Source organism: Manacus vitellinus, unplaced genomic scaffold, assembly GCF_001715985.3.
Source record: "Manacus vitellinus isolate BGI_N305 unplaced genomic scaffold, ASM171598v3 scaffold_6_pilon, whole genome shotgun sequence".
NCBI classification, from domain to species: Eukaryota; Metazoa; Chordata; class Aves; order Passeriformes; family Pipridae; genus Manacus; species Manacus vitellinus.
The window spans coordinates 31,269,799-31,290,371 of record NW_021940750.1 but is presented as its reverse complement, the minus strand read 5'-3'; the positions used below and the strand labels follow the sequence as shown (position 1 = coordinate 31,290,371).

The following is a 20,573-nucleotide window of genomic DNA, read 5'->3' as shown; positions in this document are numbered from 1 at the left end:
CCCGTGGGTGGTGACTATGGACATCTGTCCACTCTCAGCTTTTCTTTCCCTTACTCTCCCTTGCTCTTATCCTGCCTTTCTCTCCCCTATGCATTTTTCTCCTCCCCAGAAAGGTTGTGACAGCACCCAAAAATGTTAACTTACCTGTTGATTCAAAATTGTTAAAATAAATCTTATCAATATATGTTCTCATACACCGATTATTTAGTGTCGTTTCCCTTTAATCCACCCCAAAGGAATTTTTGATAAAACCTGGGTTACCCCCTCCCCCCTCTTTTCCTGGGGCGGGTCGTAACACTCTCCCTAATTGAAAACTCTCCTGCACAGCCCAACCAAGACCTGCACAAGAAAACTAGTCCCTAGGGTTGTGTCTTTCCTGTCTGGGAGCTCCTGCATGTCAAACCCTGATGGATCTGCAACTCTGGATCCTGTTGCAACAACTGCCCTGGGGCCTGCTCTGTTTGTGGCTTCAGAGATTTCATGTTAGGAGGAGGACGCCCTCCTTAAACAGGCACACAGCCTGGGGCAACATCCTCTGTAAATATCCTCCTCTCAGGAGCTCAAGGTCATCCAGTTGTTTTACTCAGAGAGCTAGTGCCATGTCTGGAGCTAAAGGCTGGTGCAGCAAGTCTTGTGGTTATTTCTTCCCACTGAATTTGTCCAGCTCAGAGCTTTCCCTTGGAAATTCCAGAGCTTTCCTGTGGGCTTTTCCACAAAAACTACCTCTTTTCAAGGAAAACAAACATCCACAATAGCCTTCCTTTTTGGAAGGCTGTCCCTACGGACAGAGGATTTAGTCTTGTGAAAGTCAACCTTGAGAGGAATTCATTATATCCATTAATTGTACCATGTCCAGTAATACATATATGCATTTATTTCTAAAAAAATTGTTTCTCAGACAACAACATGACTTGTAATTTTGCCAAAGCTGCAATTGGGTCTAGATCCCATCTCAGGTTTGTTGTGACAGCCCAAAAGAGCCGTGGCGAGGCACTGGCAGTGAGGGAGTGCACATCACCCACTGCCCCCAGGGGAGCTGCTGGAATGCCCAGAGAAAGCAGCTGCAGCAGGGCTGCAACTGGAGAGCCCCCAAAACCTGGATTTCTTTAGCAATGCTTCATCCAGTCTTGGGGCGAGGAGGAAAGGATGAGGAGAGGGTGGAACAAAGTAGCAGAAGAGTATGGCAGGAGCTAAAAGGAGTAAGAGAATGGAGACTAGAATAAAATGAAGGAATTACAGATGTTTGGGACTTTTTTAATCAAGAAAAGGAGAGAAGAGGAAATAAGATGAAACAGGAAGAATGAGGAAATACTGAAAAAGGGAAAGAAGACAGGGGAAGTAGTATAGGAAAAGGCAAAGAACGTGTAGGAAAAAATGCACTGTTGATATACTCCAATTCTATTTTATTATACTTCCTCGAGTGAAGATGGGAGTTGAGGAGAAGAAGGGTCCTCCAACTGCATTCTCAGGGGAATAGTCAGTGGCTTCTCTCGGAAAGGGAGGAGCTCACTGGCACTTTCCCTTTTCCTGTTATGCCTCTGGAGAGCAAGGTTTACAATCACTGGGAAGGCTGAAGGAGGAAGCTGCAGCCTTCAAGGCAGCCAGGAGGAGCTCTGTCTTGCAGGCAGACCCTGAGGACCTGTCATGGTCTTATCTGTTTAAGGCCAAAGGTGATTTTCCCTTAACAAAAGCAGCCGAGGTCTCACCCAAAAGCAGTGCTAAGGGTCTAGGCAGAGGTAATGCTGTGCTCCTGAGACAGAGGCAGTCAGGACACTCCAGGCTGCTACACTGCGTGTGGCCAGATTTTCTGCTGAGCAGGAGCTGTACATACGGGAAATGCCACAGGGCTTTTCACTTTGGCTGAGCCTCCTGTCAGCTCACCCTCCAACTGTTCAAGCTGTAGACAGAGACTCTCAGACAGAGCTCAGCTTCTGCTCTTTTTAGGTGCTGTAAAGGAGGCCAAAACACTTGAACTTCTGGCGTAATAACCTTCCCTGTAGCTATACACTGATGTCAAATCTGATATTATGATGTCAATGAAAGCTGATGAAAAGGAGAAGCTGGGTAGGAAGGAAGGAACCCTAAAATGTTGACATTTATTTTGATGAGAAACTGAATCTGTAAAGAACAGCCAGAGCAAGTGATTTTGTAGAGAGGGGTTCTCTTCAGGCTGCTTCCAGCAGATGGTTCCCTCATCATCACGTCTCTGCAGTGTGAAGGCAATGCAAGGCAATGGCAAATTACAATAATCTAACATGGCTGCAGAACTCACTCAGCCTTCTTAATTTTTGCTTTCTAACCATAATGACTGAACAGCCTGAAGGAGATTTCTTTAGCCTACAGCCTGGAATTTGGAGCAACTGTAGCTCATGTAGCACTGATAGAATCCACAGAACAGATGAATTTGCTTCCCTCTGGCTACATGTTTATTCTAGGTAATTCCACAGGGCAGATTTTAAAAATGTTCATCTCTTAGAAGCTCATGCTAAAAACCCGTTCACTTGCACGGAGACTCAGAAAGCAGGTCACCATTCCCATGGTTATAATTTCAGCACCTCAGACCAGTACCAGAGAGGCAGCCTCTAAGGGACAGACATGTCCATTACAAATGAATGGAAATGTCTAAATTCACTTAATTTAGTTTGAAGTCAGCCAAAAGATGGTAAAATCAAACCTGTGCTAAGCTAGGACTATGAAGCTGGTGGGGAGGAACCACTTTTCATTGGAGGCCAAGCTGTCAAGCTTTCCTAACAACACAGACAGAATGCAAGGTCGAAGAAGTGCCTACAACACTGCCTGGTGACACAGTGTAGCAGCTTTGTTGAGAGGAGGCACCTTCTTACACTTCCACATTCAGCAGGATATGGGGGAATCCACAGTGCTTTGAACCATCCTGATTGACAAAGGTCCCCCAAGTAGCTTTCAAGGATGAGCCCATCACTATCATTCTGACTCAAGCAGTCTATCAAACTCAGTGCTAGATGGCAGCTTTGGCTGCATTGCCATCAATACCTCTGTGTAAATTATCACTTAGCCTTCTGCAATTATTTAATGAATTCAGGGGGCAAAGTTGTTCCATTAAGAAAAATGAAATTGCCTCAGAAGTGCATGACTAAGGAGAAACATAAATCTCTCCCAGCAAGAGCATGAACCACTAATGTACTCACTCATCCGGCAGCCAGCAGCCTCTGTTCAGGAGCAGACAGACCTGGGAGTGATTCTGTCCTTCCTCTCAGGAATCCTCATCTCCCATCTTTTGGACAAGGAGATGTCCTGACTTGGGGCCTCCCTTCTGCAGGGCAGGCTGCTGCATGGCAGAGATTGGACGGCCCCAGCACGGCTGTGAATCCCGGCCAGTTAGGGAAGGAAAAGATTCGCGTTTAGGCTTTGCATAAGTCTGTTCTTTCCATTTGTAATTAAAGTGACATTTTCCCTGCCATCTGTAGGATTTTTTGAGGATGCAATCGAGTGATCTGTCAACAGCCCAAGTTCCAGGAGGAAACACAGCAAAAAGAGGAAACACAGCCTGCTTCCCTGAGAAGAACCTGAAGAAATGAAAAATGCCAACCCTTGCAAAAAGCGGGCTGTTTGCCCTTGCAAGATCCTTTTACATGAATACTTTTGAAGGGAAATAATATCCTCTAATATTAAATCTTTTGAAGAATTAATCCAAACATTTCACATAGGAAATATGACCTTGAATTAACTAATCTTGTATTAATTACAATACATTTTAACAAAATTGATTTCCTTCGTGAGGATTTTTTTTAATAATTGGAAATGGTGGGGTTTTTTTAGTTCACTAGCATTGAAAAAGAACTATTTTCTTTTACATTTATCTCCTTTCTTTGCTTTTTTTTTTGAATACTTTTTTTTAATATAGTAACTGGTTTTTGTAGGCCTCATCTGTTGGAAATTGTTAATACCTCTCAGGTTTTAACAACTTGTCAAAACCAAGCACTATCAGAAATATCTATGTAAAAATCATCTTTCAGGAAATAATTCAGATAGTACATAGAGAATTCAGTTGGAAAAGGTTGCAGTTTTAATACTATGCAAATATGCATCCTTTAGGAGTAAAATAAATAGATGAAAACAGGCAAGAGAGGTCAAATAATGAAAAGCCTCTACTAGGAAATGGGCGACGATCCTAAAAACCAGACTGAATGTATGTTTGTTTTATAAGTGTGTAGAAGAGGGAAGAAGAATTATTTTGAAAGAGTTTGTATTGTTTTCCAAATAAATTTAGACTTAAGAGAATAGATATTATCAACTTCTGGAGCTAATCCCTTTGAATACCTGAACATGGAAGCATTGCCTGAATACACATGCTCATCATTTTGGATCCCAAAATCCCATTGCTAAATGTCATACAACAGAGAAAAAAATCCCTACCCTAAAAGAATTTCAAAATCTATGTGATACACATTACAGACTGCCCACAGACAAACAGGGACAATGAAGAAACAATGAGACAGTGCTGATCACCTCAGTGCACTCACACAAGGAGGCGGGAGGGCAGGGAAGAAGGAGCTAAAAGCAGATGCACTCACTGATACTGGAAAGTGCAAGTCACAGAAGAAATGTGGAACAGACACAGTAAGAAATCAGGAACTCAGCCCCAAAACAATCTGAGAAGGAGTCAGGGCCACTGGTTTTATAAGCAGGTAAGGGCAGTAACATGAACCAGTAAGGGCTAAGATGGACGCAACCCTGGAGGCTGAAGTCACAGAAGAGTAATGCTGGAAATAAAAGGAAGAAAAGCAAGAAATGGGAAAAGAAAGTTGAAAGGGAGTAGCTGAAAGCTTGGTAGACAACAGCAATACATAAAAGACACAAAGAGATTAATCTCTTTTTTGAGCAGCACTGCATCTGCTGCAGCCAGGATCAGGGGAGGGAAGGAGCAGGAGCAGAAGCCCACATGTATCTCCAGTCATGGACTGAGACCAGCCTCACACTCCGTGGAAGGGTAGGAAAAGAGAGCTTCTGCAGACAGAGTACCTATCAGGTGAAGGAATCAGGCATTGCTGAGAGAATGAAACATGCAAAGTTTAGGCATAACTCTCTTTTCCTTTTTTAAAAATTTATTCTTTTTTCTTTTAAAGTAAAAAAGAAGACACTCCTGAGAAAACAAATAAATTCAAGAACTAAAGAACAACGGTGGAAGAGGGGTGAGCTGAAGATTGTCTATAACAATGGTAAAATTGTTTAGAGTTTCCTGGTTGAAGAAAGGAGAACCACTTTAACAGTCATCAAACGGATATTTGGCTCAAGACGTTACCATCATTTGCCAATTCAGCAAATACATTTGTCAGGTTTTTACAGAGGAACAAAGACACATTTAACAGCAAAAGTTAAAAACAGAGGAGCAGCAGAGGCACAGATGGGATGGGATTGTTGAAAATCCCCTTTGATCAGTAACCCTAGGGATGAACTTACAGTATTCCTCGTCTATTTCTTGTAAGGGATAACAGTTTAAAATGAAGAAAGGGATCACAAATGCTTTACTACATCCCAAGAGCAGCACTATGGGAGGATGAAAAGAGAATGAGCTAACCCAATTTGCAACTCCTGTTTTCTCTGCTGCAAGTAATGACAAATCACCTACAATTCAGAAAGCAGAAAACCTGAAAGCACCCAATCTGCAAAAGCAAAAAAAAAACCCAAACCCCCTCAAAATAAAAACATAAGGTATTGTGGGATAACCAAGCACCCAGACACAGTGAGAACCTGTCACTAGTGTGTTATGAACTCTTATGACTGGATTAACCTTAGAAAGTGTAAGGATATTATGCCTTAGCTTCACACATGTCAAGAAGAGGGAGATTGACATCACTATCAAAATAAGTTGTTCCAGTGCTCCTCTGCCCATTTATTTTCTTTTCCACATTGCTCCTTCCTCTGTATAAATTCAGTACAAGCACTCATACAGCTGCATACCTAGATCAGATGAGGAAACTGAGGAAATGGGTTTTCTGTTTGCAGTAGTTGTTCTCTCCCAGCTGGGTTCTCCCTATGGCCACAATAACTCCCGTGCAGCTCCATGGCATGGGAGTAATCAGACCTCTGCCTTCAGTGACAGTGCCAGGTAACATCAGTGACCCTGCAACCGTGGCCTTCAAAGGTCTTGCCTGAAACAAGTTCCTAACACAGAAACTGCAAGGAGCTCTTGCCATGAGCATAACTCTGTGCAGTGGAACGACACTGCACCAGCTGGGTACTCGGAAACATGTGATGTGTGCCAGGAGGCAGGACCAAGGCAGTTCATAGGTGAACGCATTGGGCATGTCCTTGTCCCCCACTGCAAAGCTGGAGTTTCACTCTCTAGGTGTGCACTGTCATTATGTTCCCAGGGTCATGGTCACACGTGAAATTATGTACCCCAAAACCTAGATCTTACTGCCAAGTATTTTCAAATACAGCTCTAATTGAGAAATCACAAATGCGTGTTGTTAAGTAAAAGCCTGTCCTTCTCTAAGTATTTCATGTTTAAACAAAGATACCTTACTCAACAGGAAGAATACATTGAAAATTCACTTTAATACATGTTTATTGGTGTCCTGCACTTTCAGTGTAGGAGGTTGGAGATGTAATAAAAAAGTTTCAAAATTTATTGATTCCATTTCATTTAAATCACTCTAAACAACCAGTGCTTTAGAGTTCAGAGAATTAACGTTTACTGTCCATTTACGAGCAAAATTTTAATATTACCTTTTTTGAGTTCGCTTAGAACTCCTCTTTTAAAATTCTTCAGATACATTCCTCATAGTAAACAATACATTTTAATCTGTGTCACAATCAACATTGGTAAGGCCTTCTTAACCATTTTTATACCACCTCCACTGTTACTTCATTGCAAAACACAATCTTATTTCATACTATAAATACCCATCCATGCACAAAACACAGGGGCCAGAAGTTACACATTAATATTTCATGTAGGCTTCCAAGTCTTCCTTTACCCTCTGCAGGTTTATGGTACACTTAAAAAGATATCTTTAGACTTGGTCTACTTGGTCTTAAAATACAAATATACAATATCCATAAGCATAAAAAAGTAAAGCTAGATGGCCTTACCATTTGTTATGAACTGCTAAAATCTTATACATGTACAATATAGCAACATGCTGATTAATATACATATTAGTTAAATATACCAACCAATAATGGGGATGTGGCCAAGCTTTTTTGTTTTGTTTTCAAAAAGAAATTGTTCATATACAAATAAAAAAATTTTAATTTAAACTCATATGGACTACCTGAACCACACAGACATCTGTAAGCCCTACTGAGATATTCAGGTCAAACTGGGACAAAGTTTGCTGATTCATTTGAAAGGGAACACAACTCCTCATGGGTAATACCCACGGTGTGCTGTTCCCAAGAGAATGCAAATTTACCAGCATTCACATTTTCAGGTCTAGAACACTAATTTTTGCATCTTACATAGCAGTTTATATTTTTTGTATCTATTCATCAGCCTCCATCAGAAACAGTTCAGTACCTTGACATTGTCATAGATTTTTCTAAATAAGTAGATATACAGTACAAAGTGTAGATAGTGAAACAAATAAGCACATATATACAGTCTTTGAAAGGCATTTTTGTGACCAGTTTAGCAGTGTTTATAGAAAACATTTAAGATAGTCACATTCTGCTGATACCACTGTATTGCAAACTGTCAAGCCACATTTCTTATATTAAACTTGTACTGCATTGTATATTGTACAACAGAGAACAATCATTCTTCAGGTGTGACACAATGAAAAAAAAAAAATCACTATACTGAGTAAGGTAACCAGCACAGGGCTTAATTTTCCTGAGGTTTGTAAGAATTTTTTAAACAAAAATCACAGTGACCAGGCTAAACTGCAAACATACTGTTAAGTTTTAAATATACAGTTTATACATAAGTTCTGTGCATGGTCGACTCAACTGTGTGTGTTCATGCTGACGTTTCCTTTAAATGACTCGCCACTGCATAATACTTGTATCTTTTCCGCCTGTGGAGATGAGATGGGTGTCTTCACAGAGAAAATCTACATTAGTTACATGACTACTGTGTCCACCGTACACATGGCTTGGAGCCTAGAAAACACCATATTAGTGAGAATATAAGCTGTCATCAAAACATCTCATTATAACATTCATACAACAATGAAAACAAGGCATCACATCATTCTCTTACAGTATTTTAATATTAAATTAAGTTTTAAATTTAGTTGCTGTCTCAACCAACCTTAAAAAATTCCCTTGGACATCTGAATATTCCCATTCTTCCTGTTTTGATATGGTTGGTTTTTTTTTTTTTTGTACATAGGAAAGCCACAGTTAATGCAGTCATGCAAATTACAAGAGTAAGTTTTTGGGAAATACCTTACCCTAAACTGTGAGCATGGATATGAGAAGAGGTGTACTTTGCCAAAATCATCCCCTGTTGATAGCAGTTTTCTCCCATGTGACCGACAGACAGCGTTGATATCTGTTCCATCCGAACCTTCAGGCCATACACCTGAAACACAGAGGGACTAATTAAAGGGTTTTATAATGGAAATAAAATTGACAGTTTAAGCTTCTGTTGAAATATTAATAAAGGATTATTTAGGATTATTATAAAGGATTATTTGTTTAAAGAAAAGAAAAAATATAAAAATAACTGCATCTGAGTCAGGATGTGTACTTCAGTACACCAGCAAAAGTCTAGATCCTAATAGGAAATCAAACACATAAAAAATACTTTATTTCCTCTAGTCAGCAAAGTTCTTTTTACTCTGAAAAAAAGAATTCTGCTGAAGTACAGTCATGTGCCTGAGCCCGAAAGAACTTTCATACTGTTATGTAGAAAAATAACAGTTACTGCTTTTATTTTCCCTTCTGCTTATGTATGAGCTAACATACTTTCTTCATATTACTGTAGTCTAAAAAACATACACATGTATGATCCAAAGGACTTTCTTCATATTACTAAAAGTCTAAAACCTCTGAAATCAGATGTTATATAGTTTAAATTATTTATTAACAGATCTCTTGAAAAGAAACTGAACCTACTTTAAAGTTTTTAAATGCTTTTGTTCTACTCTAAGTACTTCTCTTTCCTCACATTCTCTACTCCTTGCTGTTCTTGCACAAAGTGGTGTTCTAAAATTAAACTTCAGGGTCATCAGCGCAAAGACCAAATCTGTGCACCACATCTTTAAGGCCTCTGAATACTTGCCTGCAATAAATTGTAATTGTACTAAAATCCATCCAGTTCCTGAAATGTCAGGTTTTTGTATGCAGTACTGTGGGTTGCTTTTTTTATGATTTTTGTAATTTAGATTTCATCTAATCCCTACTGAACATAAATGATACCAAACTTTCAGAGACCCTGTCAACAGCACTACGAGGAGGTGATTCCATGTCTTTACAAGGAATTACAAATTGCTGTAAATAAAATACAAAGTACTGATTTGTAGACTGCCCTTAACTTTCCTGATGTGTGTGGAAACATCTCTTTGCTAGTTCAGGGATAGCAAAAAAGAGGCTCAAAGTAACGGAAAGTGCAAAGAAGAAACAACGATAATTGCTACTTGTGGAATTATGAATATGCAGAACAAAGAGACACAGAAAAGCTGTTTTAAATATCTGCCTTGACAAAAAGGAGACTGTATGAATATCAAATGCTAGTTGAAAAGATGTAGGAGTCTTCCCAAGAGGTCACTGTGACAAGCTGGAGATAACCCCTATAGGCAGTGGTTAAAGAAACAAGATTGCCATTTTGGAATGGAGAAAGGAGGATAGCAGGGTTTTTCTTCAAAACTTTGTGCTCTTTCAAAATTTATCCCAGTGCCTCACTGCTAGTTTTTATGAATATGCAAATTGAATTCCCCTTGCTGAAAAATTAGTCTTTTTCTTTTCCCCATCCTCTGCAGACATGTAACGAGACAATTTCCTTTCTCTCACTTGAGGATTCATACCATGCCTTTTTTCCTACTCTTCTCTAAAATTCATTCATTACATCTCTTCTCCCAGCACAATATTTAGATGAATAATTATTCTTTCTAGTCAGGACGTTATCTGTTGGTCCAAAGTGCAAAAACCAGAAGCAGTCATTCCAGCGGTGACTGAAGCAGATACTGATAAATGGATGACTGCTTCACATTTTGCATGGCATCCTTTTCATTACACATCCCACTAATGCATCTTCCTTTCCCACAACAGCATAATGCTGTTGACTCATGTTCAGTGTGTATGCAAGAGTAATCTGATCTTTCTGTGCAGATCTACTCTCCTGTCTGCTCTCATCCGTTCTGTATTTGTACAACTGAGTTCTGCCATTCTTGTGTGGAACCTCCTATTTGGCTCTATTGAATTGCCTCCTTTTTTCATACCACTCCTCTATTTCTCAAGACAACTTCCTAATCCTGCAGCTTCATGCCACCTAAAAACTATACATCCTGGTTTATGATAGGCTATTAATAAATATATTCAAACAAACATAGTATTCCATTTACAGTGTTCTAGTCACTTTTGAACCCAATCAGCTTGGTACAGCATCTTAGATTTCTTCTGTTCCTGTCCTTCACCTCAAACACCAATTTTTTTTCAAAACTGGGCATGTGCAATGAACACTTGGTTGTGTACCCAGCAACACAGGGCTCTTGAAAGAGTATATAGATCATTAAGTGTTAAGTCTTTGCTTCTTCACATTTACATTTGTATTACACATTTGTATCACTAAAATATACTCCCTCAAACACACTTCTTTACATGCTGTTGATTTTCAGTTGAATCATCTCTAAACACTTCCAACAAACTGACTAATCTGTTCCCATGCTCAAAGACAGGTGTTCAACAGACCAATGTTCATTTCCCCCCCTCGCATTGGTTATGCTGATCTGTGATTGCTGTGCAGAGTTTGTGATTTTTATGTGGCTCTACTAGAGTGAGAAAATACCCCTAGTTTCAGTCAGCCAGTATCTACTGAAAAATCAATATACTAGAAGCTTCACATCCTGGATGCTGTGATCCTTGCTTCTGTGTCCAGTGGGGAAATCCCAGAAAACATGTGAAGACTGTTCTAACTGGCTGCTATGAGGCCCCAAAGTACTGAACAGCAAGAGTGACTTCCAGTATTAACAGACTGGTTTCCAACTTCTAATTTATGAGCTTCTTCACTTTATTATTCTAGCCACTAACTTTGCACTTTATCCTTTACATATGGGCTCTGAAGGTAGATATATGACCTGCAGATACTGCATTCATGCTTCTCAAGTATTTCAGTACTTTGCCCTTTCTCTGTGAGGTCCTGAAAATAAATACTAATGGTCTCAAGATTACATTAACCAGTTATTCTTACAGATACAAGAAGGTTGCTCATCTGTTGCAAGGCATGGGGAAAACCCCTCTCAGGTGTGACCTGCCTCTCTCCTCTGACTCTCTGTGCACCAAAAGCAGCCCTATATTCTATTGGCACTATATTTTGCATGAATCCGAATCAAAAAGTGAGGAATACTCACATAAAGTGTTTAGTATCTCAGAGTACCTGAAACTGTGATGCAAAAACATTGTAGCTCTGTAACTATGTGTCAGGTGTACTCAAACCCCAGAAATATGTTAATAGTTCCATAAGGGCCTCTAACCCTTACATGGAAAATACATCATGCAGCCAATCTTCCAGGATTTCCTTTCACCAAATCTGCATACTGTAGTGACATGTAAGCACTGCTTGTCAGTCAAATGACAGAAAATTTGCATGTGTTTTCCCAGCATACTGCTACTGCCATACCATCTTCAGGTTCTGAAAACATGTCCTTTCTGGCTGCCTTCAAGTACATCACTGCATCTATTCTACTTGAAACATGGGTGCAAATCTTCCTTGCTAACCACTTATACTCTTCTCTGAACTTTTACCATGGCCTCCTATTTTCTCTTGAGGACTCAAGAATTTGAAGCTTCTCGTACTCAGCTTTTGTAAAATCTATCTAGTTCTGCACACATTGAGGAATGAGTTCAAAACTCTAGACTACGCTGAGGAAAGTGGATCCTTCAAAACTGGCAGAAGACAAGTCTGATGAAAACAAACCATGCTGATTTTGTTATGTTTTCCTTCTTGAATTTCTTTCACCTGATTTAATTGCTACAGATTCTATCAAAATACATGATAAATTCTTAATGAGGGAGATTGTCATCCATTTTGTGCTAGCACAGTAACCAAAGCAAATGAAACCATTTCTGGTAAGGGGATTTCACCCAGTAACTGTCTAAATACACGACTTTAAATTAAAAATTATGAGAAGCTGCTCTAGTGTGACAGAAAGGGCAGTGTGTGATTTCTTCCTTGTCTCCCACTTATGTTGTAATTTAATATTTGTACTTGAAGCTAGCAAGAATATCAAACGAGTGTCTTTCTGGATTGAAATAAGAAGACAGATTGTAATAAAAATGGCATAACAGAAGTTCTCTATTTTTCCCTGAATTATGAATAGTCATGTTTCATAAGCAAAAGTTGGCAATCCAAGTGTTTGTTAATAAGAAGAATGGTAAGAGCTTGTAAGAGGCTTACAATACTTACCAAAAACATGGAATCCTAAAGTACAGGTGTAAGTGGCCCATTCTATATCTCTAGTTGTTTCAACACTCACGACTTGTTTACAAGCAGAGGGGATCCCTACAAAAGAAAAAAACCCCACATGATTTTTCATTCTCAAATTTTATAGATTTTTGATTGCACCAGATGAATTAAAACATATGGTCGATCTTGGCAGTTATATAGTCTCATTTAAATTTTAAATCTGTGTCAGACTGCCTGAACTTTGCACAAAAGGACTAAATATAATTCTTACTCACAGTATAAGATTTCATAGTCTCCTGAATTAGACACAAGATATTGTGAATTAACAGACCAATCCAGATGAGTAATGAAGCTGGAATGACCCTACAAAGAGAAAAAATATTGTATTAGCTGCACCAACAGTATGTCTCAATGTGACAGTATTAATATAGTGCTACAAAACACACTTAAGGTGTTAATACTGAACCATGAGAAAAAGGTTACTTACTGAACATTTGCCAATTCTAGTGTACTTTCTTCCATTTTCACTTACACCATATATATAAATACAGTTGTCATGGGAACCTATTGCCAAGAAGTTTCCATCTATAAACACAAAAGTGAACTGCAATTATTCCTGTAAGAAGGAACTCAGGCTAATTTTTAAAAGTTTGTATGTCACAGAAAGAGGAACTGTTCTTAAAGGCCTTGATACTGAAAAATGAAAAAATGGAATTCTGTTTTTTCTTTTTCAGTTGCATATTGGTGCATCTTTCAAGACTACAAACCAGCAAATTTATGCAGCAAATATTACTGCTAAAAACACATGACACTTCCGGAGGCAGCTACAGTCCATTTAGGGATAACCTGATTGCAACAACCAGAGGAGTTAAATATTTTCTTTTTTTTTTCCCACACAGAGAAACCACAGTGAACATGTCAGGCAGGGAGGGAGGGGAAAGAAAACTGGAGCTTACCACACCGCCCATCCAGTGTTGCCAATGTTTCATGGCATATTAATTTTCAACTTCAGTATGGCAAGCAGGGAAATACTTTAAAACAAACCGGCCCCTAATTTAATTTAATAAAAAAATTCAACGCCTTTATTTTTACCCAGTAAATAAATGCTCTCAAACCTGGGGAGTAACGCATTACAGACAGCTGTTCGTTTCCATCTGTGTGTACAGTGACCAAGTCTTTTGTTTCTGTGTCAAACACAAACCACCTGTTATAAATACAGAAAGAGGCCAATAAATCATTCCATAAGGAATTTAAATCTACTGTAATCTTGACCAACTTTTCTTCTGTCAAAATAGCATAAGTTTTATACCAAGAAAAGAAAAACAGCAACTGCTACTCAGTTTGGTCTATTTTTACTATAACACAAGGATAGTTTCCTTCCTATCGTTTTTAACCAAAACAAGAAAATGAGCAAGCATTGACCTGATATCAACCTTCAGATTTTAGTGTGTTTTACTGTGTGTCATGCATCAGAATAAAGTAAGCATTGCCTATAATGCTTATGCCTATAAATTGCCTTTTCTTTTAATGACCCTCTTCTATGCTATGCTGATATTTAAATGGATGCCTATATTAAATCCTAGAGCAAAAGAAAACACAAGCAAGAATCAGGACCATTCTCTTCTGATAGATGAATTACATTTATTTATTAATTTATTTTAAAGTGAAATTTTAATTACTTTTTTTGTTAATTTAATTAATTTTTAATTTAAAAAATTAATTCGTGGAAACATGTAGAAAGGACAAAGATAAAATTTGCATTTCAATACTTGCATCAGATTACTAAAGACAAAGAAAATATTCCTCTCAAAGCTTCTCCTTTTGATTTTTTTTTTGATAAATAAAGTAAATTCAGTAACAAATCCTTTATTTAGGATTGATATACAATCTGAGATAATCTTGGCTCATAACCTACAAGTTTCCTGTATGTTCTCAGTTAAGTGGAACTGTTTTCAATATCAACAGCCAAGTCTGCCCTCAAGTGACACTACAGGAGAGGAGGAAGTTTGGCAAAGGCACTCCCTCCTATGACAGACAACCATGGACAAACACAGCGTCTGCCACTGACCCACTAAATAACCAAGGGCTCAACCTGCCATGTAAAATGGAGATACTAAACTTTGCCTCAGTTTTCTCTGTCTTGTTTGCACCTCACACTCTTCACGCAGAACAAGCCTCTCAATATGCATTTTTACACCATGGCTAGTGCAGTGGAACATTCATAGAATTTTTGGTTGCCACTGCATTAAGGATCACAAACCATTTGCTACATTTTCCGGCACACAAAATTTTTCAATGTGATTTCCTCCACGCTGCCCTAAAGGCCTCAGAGAAAACCTCTACCCACATCTGCAAAATTAACTCACAATCTTAGATTCTTCCTTCAGTCTCTCCTTTGCCCTGATGGACACAAAGATTTAACATTTAGGTCACTGCTATGGTGACAGTACCTCCCACACATGGTCCCTCTGCCAAAAGCTAGACTTCCTGCCCTCTCCAAATCTACCTTCTCCCACTGACCTTAGATTGTCACCCTCCCAGGGCAGAAAACATCTCTTTGTTCATGCAACACTCAGCAAACACAGGGTTTGTTGGCATTAAGGCAATATAAATAAATTTCACTCTGGAATTGACCAGAAATCAATAGGGAATGAAGATATGTCATGCATACATCTGCATAACAAGAACACGAACTTGGACGTGAGCTGGAAAAATCAGCGTTAGTTGGTGCCCAGGGTGCAGCTCTGCACATCTTACCTTCCAGTCAGCGTCCCTACTGCAACAACAGATGCTGAAGGATGAAAACCTGAAGACTGTGCTGGATCCTAAAATGTTTCAGAAAGAAGCACACTTTTTTACCAGTCCAAGTTATCAAGTTACAACAAAAACACAATTCAATTATCTGCCTCAGGAACAATCTTTTGTTGATATTTTGGGGTTGGTTTTTCTCTTTTTTTTTTTTTTTTTTTCAATATAAACTTGAGGGGAAAAAAGTATTTTTAACTAATTGAAATATTATCCAATAAACTTTCCCCCCTCTATACAAGGCCACTTTTTTCTTTTCTTCACTATCTAAAAATAACTTGGCAAGTGATTTCATAACAATAACATCAGCAGTGGCAGCTTCCCAACAAATCACAAACAAGTAAGAGATAAAAATAACTTCTTAAACTAGAGCTGACCTAAGAATTAAGTATCAAAACTGAAGTTTACCTACGGTCTAAAAGGACAAGCAAGCACCCTGTTCAACAAAGGTACGTGGCATTTTGCATGGAGGGGTAAAGCATAACTTCTATGTACACCAGCACCTTTTTCCAACACCTGCTGAGTTGCAGTTTAGTGGGAGACTAAGGGCAGAAACTGGGTTTCTTATTTTGATGTGCAATTTCAAAACATTTTACTTTGTTTAGTGCATTATTGTGGAGACAGGTAGAATTCTAGTGTTTTTCTTGCAATTTAAACATATGCCTAAAAACCAAGGTAAGCGTTTTCTTTCTAATACTTGTTCAGTTAAGAATGAGCTTCAGAACTCTTCAGGTTATAGCAGAAAATACCAAAGTAATTTTAAAATGTAAGCAAAAACCCCCAATCTAGTGACAAATCTCACAGAAATGCTTACAGGCTTGATTTTCTGTATTTTAAAACAGTATCACGTCATAGCTATTTTAGTAAACTTGTTGACATTTTTAGTAATTGGTAATTACTATCCCTAAAGGCTAGGTGTAAAGGATATTCTAATTAATTTTAATGAAGTGACTAATTTAAAAGACTTTACTAGCTCTAAAGAAATTCCAGAGAAATGTTGAGATCCAGGATTCCTAAACGTGTGTTCTAAAACATCACAGTATTCCAGAAAGGATAATTTTCAAATTATATTTTCAAAGTATAATTTCATAGTAATGCTAAAATATTCTACTGAATAAATCAGAGGTTCAAACAGTGAATTTAATCTGAGCAGTAACTTGTACTCATAGCTACATTAAAAGGCTTTTACACAGATCTCTTGACAAAAATAGGTTAACAAGAAACAATTTATTTTTTTGAGATAATCTAGATCACTGATCTGTGAAACAGTCTGAGACATTTCAAAGAGATAATAAGGAGATTATTGTAAAAACTGACAACAGGAATCATGTCTTAATGAATTGGTGTGTACTTGGAGGGGAAAAGAAATAAACCTATCTCTTATTTAATATTCCCACTGCTGTTGCCATCAATCTTTTCAAAATAATCAAGGTAAGCAAAGCTGTTTCTTAAACGTTTCAATAACAACAGTTTCTTAGAGAGTCTTATAGTTGCAAAACTGCAGCTAAATATTAATTGAAGCTCACTGTAAGTCATAATCAGATAAATTCCTGCTCTGTTTTTCAGAGGAAAATTATGTCCTTTTTGGAGTTGATGATTGCTTAAGTAACTTTATTTCAGAGGTAGCAGCTCATCTGATTAATAGATTTGCTCCTGATCCCCATATTGTACTTATCTCCACTAATGATGTTTCACTATCCTCCCACACTTCTAAATGCTCGTCTTTACACTGCAAGAGAGCAAAGTGCCAAATTTTGCACTTTTCTTCATGACTATAGGCCCTCCTCAGTATATCCTTCCTGTAATGAGAAACATATTAGAAGTACTAACTTATTCTCTCAGTATTTCTGAAAGTGTATACAAATATACAAAAACACACACCCCTACACTAAGCACAGGATCACATTAGTACCTGCAATTAAATTACATGATGATTTTTTCCAACAAAAAAGAAATGTATTAGAAAAGCATAAAAAATGGTACCTATGATTTTACCCTCCACTTCGGGTTATTTATAAATCAGACTTGCACAAAATCGGTTGTGCACCATAATCAAATTAATTTCAAAAAAAACCCAAACAAACAACCATCCTGAAGATCAGGAAGGTTTACATAAAAGTTATCAGTTGTGTCATTGTTAGTCATTCTGAATTGCATGTGAAGGATTTCTGCAATCCAGTGTGTTCATACTCCACACCGTACAGATACAGTACACTGCTATTGCTGCATTTCAAAACTAAAAAAGACACAGATTTATCTTTTTTTTAGAGAGACTACCAAGACAGATGCAGGAAAATTTGGTTTATAACTTGCTCACTGATTTTTAAAAATATATTTTATTGTTAAAGTTTGTAGCCTAAATGTGCTGCTATTTATTTGATTTATCATCTTGGTGACAGTTCAAGAGATTTGCAAGCACATTCAGACTTTGGTGCATCTCAGGGTTCGATCATTCTCCTGAGGCTCACCTATCTAGAGTATCTCAAAAGACTGAAGGGGAGAGAGTTTATTTTTAAACCCAAATCATATTAACATATCTTAAACTCTAAAATTATTAGGAAATAGGAAAATGCAGTCATCTGCCTGCTTCTCGGGCCACATACTTAGCATTATTGATGTCTTTTTTTTTTTAATTAAAAGAAATACCTATATTTTCCTTTATTTTAATTTCTGAGACTAGTGGACAATCTATCTTTATAACCGAGACACTGAACTGTGAAAATATGGCTCCATCTCTGGGGTAGCGGAACTGTTGTTTTGTTCTCTCCAGTCAATTTGGAAGTCAAGAAAAATATGACCTTGGTTACACAGAATAAATTCCAACTTCCACATTCACCAAGCAAGTATGATTTAACAAGAGCATACAACTGGAGAAGGATACCTTGAGGGACAACTTGGCAAAAAGCAATTCTGTTAAGAATTCAACCTGATGCAAGAATGTACACTTATTGCAGATGTGTTGTATTCAAGAAGTCTGATCAATACTAGCTGTAAGTTAAACTGTTATGTAGGCCTGAAAACGAAAAGCCTTTTTATAAAAAAAGTTATATAATAAAGTTTTTCAAAACTTCATGTAAACCGAAAGGGATTATTTACTATATGACAAAGAAAAAACTTTAGTCAGCAACATGAGGATTGCCTCTAAGTTACTAGCTACAGTTTGATTTGCAAACCTGGGTATTTGGTACATATCTACACCAGGTACTGTTTTCTTTTCCTTGTAGTAACTTTTGAACTTTTCCACTGTACAGAGGGCAGATAAAAAGATTCAGAAATAACTTGGTTATTATGATCAGTACATGTACCTCCAAAAAAACACGCTCACACATCTATTAAGAAAATGTAAAGAGAAGAATGTTTGAAAGAAGGAGATAGTGGCATCTCAGAGAGATAAAAGCACTGTCTCTAGAAGATAAGCAAATGCCTTCTTATGGATAAACAATTAGAAGACTGATCAGGTGTCCAAAAAATGTACTCTAAAAATCAATTCCTGGTGATGCATATAGTAAGCAAGATCACTTGTCACCACAAAGTCATCATGAGTTTGCAGATGCACAGAGTGCCTAAGTACAGTTCAAAATTGAGCCTCCACTCAGGATTCCTGCAGTGCCTAAACACCAAGTTTCACACCAGAGATAGAAAGGGAAATTCTAAACATTTGTTTATTTGTGAACCAGATGTATAAAAATGCTAATAAATTACAGGAAATAACAATACCCTCAAAACATTCTTTTCCTTCTTTATTCCGACTATCATGCTCAAGATAGGGGTAGTAGTACTAATCCTGACAGAATTACTTTTAAATGATAAATATTGCCCAGATTTATATTTGTGGCTCTCTTCCTAATAAAAAAAAATATAAATGTCAACACCACTGTACACTTTTATATAATATAGCACATAGATTCATATAGACTAGGGTTTTAAATTCTTGTTTTTAAGAGTTTTACAACCAATTTCAAAAAGAAGATAGTTTTAATCAATAATGTCAAGAAAAACCAGAATTACTATACTACATATAGAGAAGAATTACAGAATTTCTGTAACAGGAGAGCTGTGTTCAATAAATTTATACCTCTATAATCTTGTCCCAGATAGGATGATGGGTGGTAGCATCCCAGAGAGTAATGTGTTTGTCATGTCCACATGTGAAGAACTGAGGTTTAGAGGAATGGACTGCAAGTCCCCAGAGCTCATCAGTGTGACCCTAGACAAGCAAAAATGTTTCTTGACAAGAAGGACAGACCATCAAAACTAAACATCTTTAAATGTTTAGTTTTAAATTTAAATGACCAAACTATATATTAAAGCATTAAAAAAAGTTAGTTCTAAATAGATACATATTTATAATGTTATTTATTGCCAAAGGCGCTGTAATAATAAATCAATAGATGCACATTTATGAAACTTAACTTTAAGCAATATCTTTACTGCTATTACACACCTAGAAATGCTCTTGTAAGGCAACCCAGCTTACCTGGGTAATTGGGAAAAAATCTCCTGATAGTGTGCCCTGTAGGACAAAGTTTCTAGTGGTTCCTATTAATACAACGTCTCCTTTTCCCTCTGCTACTGTTCTTATTGGACCAAACTGCTCTGGAATCTGTGGTCATAACAGACAAAAGGACAAGTAAGTCAGACAATCTGTCAAGTGTTGCTAATTTTAAAGACACATGGCCTAGCAAATGTGTTTTAATAAATGTTGCGCAGAGAAGGAATCAAATAGATGAATATATGTGCCTGATTTGCAAAACTTTAAAACAACTTGCATCAGTTCAGTAACTGTTTTTATAACACTACAAGACAAGACATCCTTATCTACAGAACACTCCATTTGTACAGATAAACCAAGTATTTCAACAAACAGAAAAGGTTCCTTCATGCTGTGTTAACTTAATCCTATTTAATTGCAGCTCTGATATCAGACTAAGCATTTCTACTCAGAGCACTTTCTCGGAATGAATGTTTCTTTAATTGCAGCCTGGGTTCTGAAAGAGTCAGTGCAAATCTCCAATATACTGTTCAAGGTAAGGCGTAAAATAACAAGGAATACCAGAGTATGAACAAATAAGAGAAAAAGAAGGACACCAGAGTTATTAACAGCACAACAAGCACACCTTGTACTGTGTTAAAAAGTTAATTACAAACATTCACATGCCATTCCAGTTGCATATATATTTGCAACATTTAATATTATGTAGTAGAGTTGAAACCT

General features: G+C 37.6%; 1 protein-coding gene across 12 annotated transcripts in view; it reads right to left on the bottom strand.

Moving 5' to 3' along the window:
* Nucleotides 1-6,521: 6,521 nt before the first annotated feature.
* Nucleotides 6,522-20,573, bottom strand: part of EML1 (EMAP like 1) — a 125,451-nt gene continuing 111,399 nt past the window's right edge. For all 12 annotated transcript variants that reach the window (XM_018082540.2, XM_018082541.2, XM_018082545.3 and 9 more), the window contains 9 exons: nucleotides 19,836-19,961; nucleotides 19,434-19,565; nucleotides 15,311-15,378; nucleotides 13,669-13,757; nucleotides 13,041-13,138; nucleotides 12,829-12,916; nucleotides 12,554-12,649; nucleotides 8,382-8,512; nucleotides 6,522-8,088 (listed from right to left, as the gene is read on the bottom strand). In XM_018082540.2, coding sequence (XP_017938029.1) covers nucleotides 7,963-8,088; nucleotides 8,382-8,512; nucleotides 12,554-12,649; nucleotides 12,829-12,916; nucleotides 13,041-13,138; nucleotides 13,669-13,757; nucleotides 15,311-15,378; nucleotides 19,434-19,565; nucleotides 19,836-19,961 — 954 coding nt within the window. In that variant the 3' untranslated portion in view covers nucleotides 6,522-7,962. The remainder of the gene's footprint in view (nucleotides 8,089-8,381; nucleotides 8,513-12,553; nucleotides 12,650-12,828; nucleotides 12,917-13,040; nucleotides 13,139-13,668; nucleotides 13,758-15,310; nucleotides 15,379-19,433; nucleotides 19,566-19,835; nucleotides 19,962-20,573) is intronic.